The sequence below is a fragment of the Prosopis cineraria genome, unplaced genomic scaffold, assembly GCF_029017545.1.
Source record: "Prosopis cineraria cultivar Desert tree isolate PC_DT_omini unplaced genomic scaffold, ASM2901754v1 PC2, whole genome shotgun sequence".
Classification (NCBI taxonomy): Eukaryota; Viridiplantae; Streptophyta; class Magnoliopsida; order Fabales; family Fabaceae; genus Prosopis; species Prosopis cineraria.
Window position 1 is genome coordinate 10,830,402 of NW_026555333.1, and position 13,039 is coordinate 10,843,440.

General features: G+C 32.5%; 1 protein-coding gene across 2 annotated transcripts; it reads right to left on the reverse strand.

The window, feature by feature from the left end:
* Positions 1-3,870: 3,870 nt before the first annotated feature.
* LOC129303969 (uncharacterized) lies at positions 3,871-9,437 on the reverse strand. Of its 2 annotated transcripts, XM_054943571.1 has the most exons (5): positions 9,271-9,437; positions 7,362-8,063; positions 5,485-6,718; positions 4,404-4,610; positions 3,871-4,228 (listed from the first exon to the last, which is right to left on the reverse strand). In XM_054943571.1, exons 2-4 carry the CDS (start codon positions 7,981-7,983, stop codon positions 4,430-4,432), a joined length of 2,037 nt encoding a protein of 678 aa, XP_054799546.1. In that variant the 5' UTR covers positions 7,984-8,063; positions 9,271-9,437; the 3' UTR covers positions 3,871-4,228; positions 4,404-4,429. The 2 variants fall into 2 exon arrangements, with proteins under 2 accessions (XP_054799546.1, XP_054799547.1); XM_054943572.1 differs by lacking the exon at positions 3,871-4,228 and having other exon boundaries at positions 4,318-4,610.
* Between the last annotated feature and the right edge of the window lie 3,602 nt (positions 9,438-13,039).

Below are 13,039 nucleotides of genomic sequence, written 5' to 3' on the forward strand. Positions count from 1 at the left end.
CCTCCATCATTGAAACGTCGTTTTTGGGTTGTCGTTATCAATTTCTCCTTGTACTACTATGGATTTGTTCGTTCATGGGTCTTGTGGCACTTCGCCTGTTCATCTTCCTCTTTCTCTTCCTTTTCCTAGCTTCGTCTTCCTCTTCCATTCCATTGATAAATTTCTCTTTACCTAGCCATCTTCGCTATGGGTTGCTCTTAACACAAAATAAAGAAGTTAGTTTTTTTTTTTTCAAATTCATATATAAAAGAATTTGAGATGTTTATTTGTACTTTCAAAGTACTTTGACCAATTATTTTCATTTGTGTTTTTCTTTTCTTTTTTTACACATTATGTGTTGCAGATCAAATTTTCTGCGAAGATTGCAACATATTTCAGGTATATCAAGGTTGTACTAGGGACATAATTGCCATTGCAGTTCGTGGATTTAATGATATTCTCAATTTATATAAAAATTACTTAATTTATATTACCTTTTTTGGCTAGATTGAATTGAAAAGAGAAAGAATAGCTTTGGAATTGGAAAAGGAGAAAAAAGCTCAAGTTGAATGGGAAAAAAAAAAAAGTAAAGAAGTAAACCAAAAAAAATAAATGCTCTTCCCTCATCTACTACGCTAAAATTAAATTTTGAATTTATTATATATTCATGTATATGCATGATAATTGTTAGCTGAAATGTGTGTTTAGGTTCTAGAATATAGTAAGGTTACTAGAAATGAAGCACCCTATTTTAAAAAAATTTGATTATAATATTCAACGGTTATAAAAAAAAAATCATTGAATATTTTCTATATTGAACAAGTGTAAAACAGTTGTGTCATAGAATCATTTTATATTGTAAACTATTCAGCGGTTTTGAGGCCAGAATCGTTGAATATTGCCAATTCTCTAAAACAAATATTCAATATTTTTTTGTAAAAAAAAGCATTGAATAAAATAAGAATATTCAACAATTAAAATTGTTGAATAAAGATTTCAAGAATGTTTAGTACCAAATTACTCAACAGTTCAAAACCATTAAATATAAGTTAAAATAATTATTTTATATTTTTTTTGTAGTGGTGATTTCTTTCTATTTTAATAATATAATATTTAAAATATATTAATTTATTCATAATTGGTTAGATAAGTGTCATACCACGGTTCTATTAGAGAGACAAGAAGAAGTCCCAATTTAAAAACTAGAATATAGATAATGTATATATAAAATTTAGGAAATGTCTAATTAAATTACTTAAGCTATTTTGATAAGCAAATTATCTTTAAGCATATTTAATAAAAAACCTAACAAGTCTAGCCATTGAACTATGAACCAGTATTTGGTCTTCCTAACATTGATTTATATCAATTGAATCAATCATCAACTTATTTGGGAGAATTTTGATTATATAGTAAACTTTTTTCGTATAATAAATATCTAGATGTTTTATAAAAATTACATAAATATCCGAAATGCGATTTGTTTCATGTGAAATAATGAGAAACATTTTTATTCCATTGAAAATGCAATAGAATGGTAAACTCTGCAAAATGCTTTGGTGCCAAGATAATAAGTGCACGACACGGGTCTGTCTAGTGAGAAGGGTGATGTACAGTAATAACAGAGGAGGACTTTTATTTTATTTAAATATTTTTTTTTCTTTTGGCCACTGCACAAGATCTTATTCGTGGTTTTTGAGGATTCATCATGGATGGCATATAACTCGTTGCAAATAAGTTTGATCTGAACCAGCCAAATCCATCAGGTAAAATTTTTTCTATTGCTTGGGGGTATAGTTTTAATGGCTTGGATGGCTGGTCCAAAAAAAAAAAAAAGACTTGGATGATTTTTCTCTCACCTATTTTTACGCAACCAGGTCGATCAAACCTGGCGGGTGCTGATGCAGATCTCCAACATCCATTTCATGTCATGTGATCCAACTGTTGAAATTTTTACTTAATGAAAAGACGTATTTTTTATAAATTTAATGTTAAATTTTTTTAATTTTATAAATTTACTGTCTAGATATATTATGGACCACTCAAATTTAATATTAATTTTTTTTTATAATTTTTATAAATTTTTAATGTTAAGTTTGAATTATCTGCATTGAATCTAAACTATTTAGACTCACGGGCAAATTTATTAAATTTTTTTATAAATTTAAATCATTGATGTTAAATTTAAATTATTTAGATTAATACTTATATTTTTTAAATTTTTATAAATTTAGATCACCTATATTAAACCTAAACTATTTAGATTGGGGATTAGATTTATTAAAATTTTTATTTTAATAAATATAAAAGAATTAAAAGAATAAATCTGGACCCATCTCTTTTCCCAAATGCAATGGAGGTACAAAAAGGCAGCAGGCAAGCCGAGTCCAGCTTCTGGTGGCTTCAACTGCAATAATAGAGTGAGAAAAAGTAATGTGGGCTTGTATAGATATTAAAAATTCACTTGGAAAGAAAAAATCACGTCCAGAGGGGAAAAAAATCTGTCCTTGCACCTCACTTGTCTGCTGAGATGATGCCAGCGCTTCTGTGATGATGTAATGCGGAACCACGATCAAGATTTCTTGAAGAAACAAATGGCTTAGACGGCTTCCTTCAAAACTACGCCATTTCGTTAAGTAAAATTTCAGCTGTTAGATCACACAAGAAAAAATGGATGGTGTTGATATGCACCAAGACACCCACCGGGAGATGTTCCGATGCCACCGAGCTGGGCCGAGTCCCCGTCCCACCTCTAAAATAGCATATCTGTCTGAGTAGCACTGACCAGACGGAACCGTCGTGCTCATTTCCTTTACGAAATGATCTGTACCTTTCATTTTCTCTCAAATATTCTCTTGCGTTGATTTAAAATTATTTTTTAAATATTTTTACATTATATTTATTAAAATAAAAATTATAAAAAGATATAATAGTAAATATAAATTGTCTAGAGCATATTTAAATGTTCAATTAATAAAAATTATAAAATTTTTAATATTAAATTGAAGTTTTTAGATTACTATATCTATACTATTTAGAGTATATTTGAATGATTAATTTATAAAAATTATTAAAAATAATATTAAATAAAATTATTCAAATTAAATCTGTGATAGATATATTTATTAAAAAAATTTATATTTTTTATACATTTTTATTTTAATAAATATAAAATAATAAAAGTAAAAACCTTAAATTTAGACTATCCATATTTTATCAGGATAACAAATACCATAATATTTATCCTTTGACAAGCACCAAAAACAGGGTATATTTAATATTATAATTTTTCTGTATTTTTATTTTAATACATATAATATAAAAATATTAAAAAAATAATTTTAAATCAACAGGTGAGAAATGAAAAGTTCAGATCACTCCGGAGGTTGATGAGCAGCGTGCTCATCAATTAATGCGTTTCCTGACCCGATGACAATTTTTAAAATTTGGAAAGGAGTGGGGTGGGGAGGTAGAGTAATGTGCGAATCAAAATTAGATTAACATGGGAGAATAAAAAATGTACACAAGAAGGCACTACTCCGTTAACATTTCTATTTCTTGGTTTCCGGTCACATATATAAATGCGCGCATCTCAGCCTTGGAAACCTTCCCTAATTGGCTTAGTGAATGAGATAAGTGAGCACCAGCGCCACCACCATCAGCAGATACGCCACCGCTTGGTCCACCGAGGTTCCTGCAATTTTCAATGAACCTACCAATTTAATCATCAATGGGCAAAACAAGAGAGTGATGGATGCAGAAGAAGATGCGAACCATCGCTTTTGGGAGAAGGAGCAGGAGCTGGGGATTGAGCGGAAGCGACGGGCAAAAGGGCAGCGCAAATGAGGCCCACCAAAACGACCAGCCCCAGTGAAGCACTTGAAACAGCCATCAATCCTGTTCTCTTCTGTTTTCCTTTGTCTCTCCCTCTCCCTCCCTCTCTGTCTTCAAACTTTTAAGATAGAGAGAAGTGAGAGAAAGCCCCGTATGCAAAAATTGTGGGAGAGATGTTCGGCCGGCCAAGATGAACAATCACCAAACTTCCTTTTTATAATGCCCTCCTCCTTCTCACACGGGCTCCTCCGCGCTTTCCTCTTTCCTCGTTAACTTGTCCTTCACACATTCCTTTTTTTAACTCGTGGTTTACCTCCGCAACATTATTATTTACATAACGATTGTGTTTGCTGAATGGGTTATCTTCATTTACAGGGTCATTCCCTCTGCTGTCATCTTGCACGATCATCACAATCTGTTTCAAATTCCTTGTGATCAATGCATGTGGTAAACAATCAGGCAATCAACGCGTTTAAATAGCTTAGCCACGTCAGAACATGCATATTTAGAAACAAACCCCAACAAAAATATTAACATAATAATTATTGATCATAAATATAATTACACCATCCAAGAGGCAGAGGCTATACGATTCAAATGTTGCTGGCCTACGTTCTCACGGAAAGAAAGGATCTTCTTTGTTCTTGTAGATTTCAAAAAGCTGCTTTGAGTAGCGAAGCGCCATTGTTCTGCATATTTCAACTCCTTTCGGATCATATTCCTTCAACTCCTTGACAGACTTTTTCACATCACCGAGGGGATCTCCATCGGTGAGGAACTCAGCCAAAGTACTGCCTCTGCAGAAGTAAAAGTACAGCGAGAAAACATAAGAAACTGCTAGGAATTTAAATATACTCCGGCAAGAAAATGCTATGAACTTATTCCAGAGTAACAAAATGGCCCCATAGTCCATCAAACATGAGTGACACGTCGAATCCGACATACATTCTTGATAAACCAGAGGCCATCCTTTCTAGGAATTTGTCTACATACATGGAGCACGTGATTGGCTATCTGCTCTCAAGTTTATCCCCAAAGGGAAAGAAAACAAGCTACATTCCCAAACTCCGAACCCATTTTTGAGTAACATGTTTAGAAACTAACAAGGAGGCGCCACTAGAGTACTAGATTGAAAACCTCCATGCGATTCTCTAACAACTAAGAAAGTAATAATAAAGAATGTAATCAGGGAATATAATAGAACAATGACGGTTGTATTTATCACATTATCACATGCGTTTTAATTGAATACAATCCTCATTTAGTGAAAAAGTTGCGTCATAATCCTTCTCTGATATTAAACCCATTCCGTATGGAATTTATAGAAATAGAATAATCACAATGACAGAACACCCAGGTCCCAGGGTCCATAATTGAACTGAAAATAAAGGAAGTAAATAAGCTGATTGTATGACACGACCAAGTAATGGATTAAAAGAGGACTACAACAATAGAAAGAAACTTCCTTGTCACATTGAAAAAAGAAAGTGGGGTGGGGAAAGAGGATGTGCAATATCTATAGCAAGATAAAAATCCAATAGAATATGTAAAAGTCGATCTCCAACATGCACATAGAAAGTACAGGCAGGCATGAATCATTAGCAATCAGTTCTCATATGATAAAACCTATGCCCAATAGCATAATTTATCACAATTGTCTTTTGAGCCCACCTGAAAGCATCAACATTGCTAAATCCCCTCCCATTGTAGTGCAATGATCCCTTGATTGTCCGTTCCTCAGAAGTTTGCTGACGATAAAGAGTACATACAGCCTTCATGCATATTTGAGGATCCTTTCCGAATGCTGCAAGCATGTCAGCCTCAAATTCCCACTTCCTTTTCTGGTCTTTATTCCTTTGTATTTGTGAAAGAATCTCATTTAAGTTTAGATCCCCATCAGATACGTCCCGGGAATCAGAGTCTACATCACCATCGGATGCGTCTTCAGATGCATCCAAATCATGGACAATAAAACTACCTAAGCTTCCCTCCCCACTGGCTGGCGAAACCTCATCTGACTTGTTGTCATCAATCTCCTTATTTGCAAGGATACCTTGCTCATGCTTGTCCTCACTAGGTCTACATGAAGACTTTCTATCTACCTGACCATCAGATACATCCTGCGAATGAGATTCTGCCTTACCATCGCAAGATGCATCTTCTTGATCAGATACATCAGAATCATGGACAATAAAATTACTTAAGCTTCCCTCCTCACTGTCTGATGAAACCTCTTCCAATTCATCATCATCAGTCTCCCCATTCGTAGGGATAATTTGCTCATGCTTGTCCTCACTAGGTCCACATAAAGACTTTTTATCTTGCTGACTCTTAATCACACATTTTCTGAGGGGCACTAGACGCCGCCTAGGGGTTACAGTATCAGTGACCTGGTCATCTACAGGAGATGTGGCAATCACTAATTCATTCAAGTTGCATCTGACTTGGTCAGCACTTATCATCCTCCTGAGTTTAGAAATTGGCAGCTTATCATCATCACTTTCAGACTCACTAGTAACAACATTCTGTGTTCGTTTCCTCTTAGGCCTTGCAGTAAATTGTAAATCCGTGCCAAAATTCAAATCTTCATTGTTTCCACCATAAGAACTCGCTTTCAAACTCTTATCTGACAACTTTTCTTCTTCTGTTGCAACACATGTTGAAAAAGAAATGTTTCCGCTATCCTGATTATCCAGCATAGGTTGTTGGGTAATATTAGGTTCATCATCACTGTCAATAATGTAAACTGCATTGGTAGAAGGTTTTTGACCCCTAGGTGTACATGGAACCATCTTGTTGCAGGGACTCTGCTCAGATTCTAAAGCCAAATGTTTTCTAGCTCTCCTGTAAAGCGGTGCTTTGTCATGTAAAAGATATCCCCAACAGATTTCAGTAGAAGTAGTCCCTATAAAGTCCCACAGATATGGAGATACAAACAGACACTGTCAGGAATTGCTCATATGTCTAAATTTTGTAAGTAACAAATTGATGCATGATATAAAATCATTTTAACCCCTGTAGAAAAACACAGAGACATGCATGCGCATGCCTGAGTACAAAACTTTAAGGGTAAAAAAAAGGGGGGGAGAATATCTCATTGTAATTTCATTTTATGTGTGTGCGTGCGTGTTCATATATTTTTGGTGAGTATTTTCAATATAATTTAGCTTCAAGAATCCTACAAGACTCATTATAGAAGTAGCTAGCACAGAAGTGGGCCCAAATGACACTTGCTGATAATTCTTGAGAATGTAGAAGCTGTTTAGGAGGAAACACATCACAAGATACTCTCTAATTATCAAAACTCAGGAAACACAGTTAGCTAAACCTCACTAAAAGATCAGATCGAAAATACTGATCAAAAGAAAATTAACTCCATTTATAAAATGAAACTCATAATCACATATATAAGCAAAAATAATAAATAAAAATAAAAGAACGACATGAGAATCCCATTCTTTTAATTAACGGAAGTTTGCATATATGTAAAACAATTTATGGCGGAGGTACCAAAGTTCTAACTAACCCATATATAGGAAGGTTATTACCTGCTGATAGCGAGTTGCAAGAAGCAACATCATCCATATTCATCACTTTCCCCTGCTTCTGCAAGAAGTTCAAGCTAGTTCCTGGATGTGAGAATTCTTCAGGTTTAACCAAGACGCTATCTTGCACTCCATTTCCTTCATGAAAATTGGCAAGTTTCAGCCCTGACTCCAATGCCTTTGATTCCAATCTCTTGAATCTTTCTTTCCAGACCTGAGCCTCACTCTCAGCCTTTATCTTCTCAATTTCCAAGACCCTCATTTCAACTGTTAGTTGAGAAACCTTATCTTCCCCTTCATCCTCCTCTTCTAAATCAACATCCTTCTTCTTCTTCTTCTTCTCTCTTTCACTACTGAATTGGTTTGTTTTGAGCGCTTCACTTGATGAGCTCAAAAACTTCAGCTTATCGTCCATTGCAAATTTTCCATTTTTCAGTAAATTAAATTTAGCCTCAAGTTCTTCACAATACTTATTTTTCTTCTGAAGCTCTAATTCTAATTCAGCACACTTTGCTTCAGCTTTCTCACTTCTCTCTTCCAATTCATTAGACCGACAACTTTCTGAATTGTTAACATTGCACTTTATTATTTCTATATCTCCTACTTTTTCCATATGCATCTCCATCAGCCCTAGAAGTTCTTTCAGTCCGGAAAAGTCATCATATTTTCCTTTCTTTTTTCTCTTGTAAAGCTCATTTGAGAAACCTGCATTCAGAATTTTCAAGCAATCAAAAAGAAGGATACTTCACAAAAGAGGCCCAAAGTTTGGTTCAGCAAATAAGTGATGAGGGGTTGAGGGGAGTGATTTAAATGATACCTTGTTTAGTATGGAAGAAGCTGAAGGGAGCTGATAAAAAATAGCTATTATACTCCTATCTAAATAAAGTTATTTTTTTCTATTTTTGATTTTTAGAAAAAATGGTTTTAATACAATTAATCATTTCCCCTGCTTTACAAATGTCAACTTTCAGCCTATTCGTTACAAAAATCTCATGTATACTTCTTGTAAATTTTAATTAATATATTTTTTAAAGATTTATTTGATTAATATTTTGGAAGAAAGAGGAAAAGAGAAAAATGAAAGAAAGAAAAGGTAATATATATATATATATATATATGATTTTTTTTAGCATAGTTGGTTTAGTTATTAGATGTAAAGGGAAATTCAAAAATATTAAAACCTTACAAAGTTGTTTCAGTTATAATATACAAAATCTACACCCTAACCCTGGCCTCCGAAAATCCCAAATTTTAGAGAGGAGGGAGCTTCATTAAAATTTGTCCTCCATTGCCTCTTTTTTTTTTTTTTTTTTCCTGAACCATAATGAGGAAAGGCAGTAGGAACTCCCCTCCCTCCAACCCAGGCCTCCAAAACATCTAACCAAACACAGTATAAGAGGAAGCAAATACCGTTTTCCCATCAGGGAACAGGCAAGACAACACCCGATGGAAACCTTAACAAAATAGTAGTCAACAGAAAGCAATATTGTGGACAAAGACCACATTATATTGGCAATTATTGTTTGTTCTAATTAAACCAAATTGTTGTCAGTTCTAACTCCTTCCTAGACCCTTCCCGCCTCTATTGTCGTCCTTTTTCTTTCTGGGTCAAAATTTATCTATCTCTGGAACTGCACCTAATAATAAAACAAAGTCGCTGCTCTGGAAAGGCAGCTTATATTTAAACAAACGTGTGCCCTTGCTTAGGTTACATACTAGCATCACCGAATAACTCGGCCAGAATTCCCCTATCTGATGTTCAATTCATTACTTCTTCCAAACTAATGCGGCTAGTTTCATCATTTAAGAGTTACTACGAAGATTTTGTTCTGTATGTTTTGTCAATTTTTCTCAGTTATCAAACAGAAAACGAAGAGTCATCTTCCAATGTTAAAAAATGAGATGAACTTACACGATAACACGGATAACTGCCTCGGAATGAAAGTCAGTACCACAAAGGACGGTCCTTGAGGACTTACTCCATCGATGTTTTCTCCTCGGACGTTGACGTGTTAGTGGAAGCGCCACTGCCAGAGCATCTGGAGAGCGGGAAGGGATCGCTCAGGGAGGAAAGTTAGAGAAAAGTGCCAAGTGTCGACCATTACCTTCCATATATATATATATAAATATATATATGTATGAAGACAAATTATCAAAGGATGATCTTTTAATCCAATCAATTCTATTTTTCAAAATGAAACTTAATATTTGTTAGCATTTAAAAATTACAATATCAGCATTTTCTCTTAATGAAATTAGTGGGATTAGATTTAAAATACGTTTGTTTCAACTTATTTTATAAAAAATATTTATTTGTTTAAAAAAATTATTTTGTAAATTGTTGTAATGTTTATTTAAACTTTTAAAAATAATAAAATTAAAAAATATTTATGATTATTTTGAAAAGTTACTTTTAATAGCTTTTGAAGATAATTTAATTTTATGGATGAGCGCAAACGTTTTAAAAAGGTTGAATATGCAAGATATCATAAAATTTAAAAACAATTAAATAATAAATTATTTGTATAAATAAAAATCAAAGAAGATATTATAAAATTTAAAAATAACTAAATGATGATCACTTTTATTATTATAACTAAATATAAAATAATGTCTAAAAAATTTTAAACTATCTAGAAATCAGTTACCATTAAATAAATGAACTTGTATTTTATAAAATTAATATGCTAAATTAAAATAATGCATAAAGTTAGAAGATTAAAAATGTATTTTGTTTAAGTTAACATTCCACTTTAGATTAAGATTCATCTTCTTTATACGAGCATGATGTGTATGATTCTTTATATAGGCTAGAGCATCGCGTTGAGTGGGGAGAAGGATATCTTATAACATCATAATGTTTAGATAATAAATAAATTATAAAATTTAATTTTTGTTAATAATTCAAAATTAAGAATTCATAGTGTTTTGAGATTTAGAATAAATAAATTTATATTTAAAATTTTTTAAAATTAATTACATATTTAAGCATTTAATTATAGATTAAATTTAGGCTTACAATTATATAAAAGATGTTTCTTAGTTTAATCTATGATATAATTATATATATATATATATATATTAAAGGAGCAAAAATCAAAATCACTTTTGGTTGGTGTATGACTTTTGCTCCCTTAATAATAATAATAATAATAATAATAATAATAATAATAATAATAATATGATAAATAATGAAATAAATTGCTGTGAGAGCTTGATTATGAGAGTGAGAGTTGGAAATTCCTTTAGAAGTTTTAGGATTCACATTTCTTCCTTTATATTGAATATCATTCCATCTGCAAGCACCTTTAAAAAATATGCACTGCCCATTAAAGTCTCTAATGACCTATTCAACAAGGGTTACCTTACCGATAAGTAAAACATGATTTCTCGCATACCAAATCATATGCAATTGTAGACAAATGTGTTCTAAAGTCTATCTCCTGATTTTGGTATAAAATTTTTAAAGTTTGAATGACCGACCTTAGATGGAAATGTCCAAGGAGCATATAGGCAGAGAGCCAAACCATGTGGCTCTTGTGTAAGGAAAATCACAAAAAGGTGTGATGCGAGGTTGTTAGGGCGTTATAACCAAGGACACATTGAAGTATAATGCTAAGATGATGCTTATTCAAAACATTCCTAGTAGGAATTGCTCCATGAATAATTTTTCAAATAAATTGGAGAGTTTTCTAAGGCAAATGAAGTTTCCAAAGCAAATTCCAAATTCATTTCCGGCTTTGGACCCATTTTGGTTTGTAGAAATAAGTTTTGAGTATCCATCCTTAATTGAGTAAGAATCAAAATCTCAAATTAATTTACTAGCCAATATCGATAAAAGAAGAAAGTATCTTCAAAATGGAGTTAGCCTCCTCCCTGCCATAGGGCTTGGTGATGAGAAGGGCATTCCATTTAGCAATCACCCAAATAATTGTATTAGAAATCATAAATTAGAAACTTTAGATATGTTTAAATTATGAGTAAGACCTCTATCGAAAAGCTTCCACCAAGCCTCATGGGTTAGTGATAAAGAATCTCTATTCCCTACCTTCAAAGTTAGATATTTTTTAATCAGATTTGAGACTTTAAATATACTTTTTCAAAACTAAGAGGTATTGTAAGGTATTTTATGAAGAAGCCCATCACTACTAGAAAAATACTTAATATTGATAGTGTTATCCAAAGTGAATGTTCTTCAGCATTAAGAATTCCCTAAATCTACATAGCCAGTAAAGTCAAGTTCATGCTCTCTGTATCCCTCAAATCAAGTCCACCATCCTTTATAGGAGAAAAGAGAATGATTCTTTTGAAAATATAAATATTACTTTTACCATCATTTGGCATCACAAAGATGCTTGAGGTCCAGATTTGACATTCACCCCCTCCATTTCGCAATGCGGGGCATTAGTATAAAAAACACGTATATCTTTTCAATTATATTTTAATTAAATATTTTATATGAGTATGTTAATCAGGATAGTTGATATTTCAATTAATTATTTTTCAAAAGAAATAAATATAAAGTAAGACTATAGTTAAAAAATTATAAAAATTTCCTATACTCTATCTTTTTTTTGTTGATAAAGAAAAAAAAAGATAGACTATTAAATAGCAAGGCACTTTTTCTCTACGAGAATAAGACCGCCCATCTTTTAGCTTCTGGGCCTACGTGATTCAGTTAAGGCGTTGCATCAACAGAGCCACCCATTTCCAAGATGCATTCTTTTTTGGGCCTAAAATCATGAAGATGCATTTGAATCAAGGCCTTACGATTGTATAGTATTCACTTCATCTTCATTTTTTGTTGGCAATAAATCATTTTCATTGTCATTATATATAATATAACTTTCTTAAATATCAAATTCATATGCAGCCCTAGTCTCCTATATAACGTTCATATTAAATTCCAACTGTTATATGACGTATACTTACGTTACGCATGGCCGTGAGAGCTACAGGCAATCAAGACAATTGTCTAGCGCCCCAAAAGAGTCTGGAATGCATATAGTATTTGTGGATTAAATAGGTGGATTTGTACCTATATGTAATAAACACCAAATGAAAAAAATAAAACCCCAATTCTTTCCTTTTTTGAAAACCTTTACACATTTTAAAAATAATAGTTAATTAATTATTGAATTGCCACAGTTTGATCATTATTTATTATTTATTATCTTTCTACAATTTCCATTATGACATCATAATTTCTAACTCTCGCTCACCTTTTGTCTTCACTCTCCCACTTCCCCTTTTTTGTTTTTATTCTAAAGCTTAAAGAAAGTATATTATCACACGTCTTTTTTGTGGCAATATTTTTTTTATACGTATTTTTAGATCCAACCAAAGCACTGGAGCATAACCATTGAATGAGGGTTTTGTGTTTTCATCTCTATACTACTCACTATCAGGTGTGTTTGTTACTTTTTAATCCAAACTTTATTTATTTTAGTATAAAATACTGAGTGTTTAATTTTTTTTTATTTTTAGTGGTAAAAAATGTTAAATAGAAAGTATGAGGATCGGTAAATCATTATATGTTAATTTCCTTTACTCATTTTGTCTTAGGCCTCAAATTCAGCCTTGTACTTATGCATTATTCGCGAGAACGTTAATATGTTAAAAGCAAAGGCAGGAAAAGAAAGCTGAAGAGACAATTGAAATGAAGCTGTGGTTGTTTTGTG

Excerpts from the sequence above, each read along its gene's own strand:
- LOC129303969 (XM_054943571.1), bottom strand. The coding sequence starts at position 7,983 with ATGGAGATGCATATGGAAAAAGTAGGAGATATAGAAATAATAAAGTGC. Across the intron at positions 6,719-7,361 it reads TTGCAACTCGCTATCAGCAG|GGACTACTTCTACTGAAATC; the intron begins GTAATAACCTTC and ends GGGACTTTATAG. Across the intron at positions 4,611-5,484 it reads AGCAATGTTGATGCTTTCAG|AGGCAGTACTTTGGCTGAGT; the intron begins GTGGGCTCAAAA and ends TTACTTCTGCAG.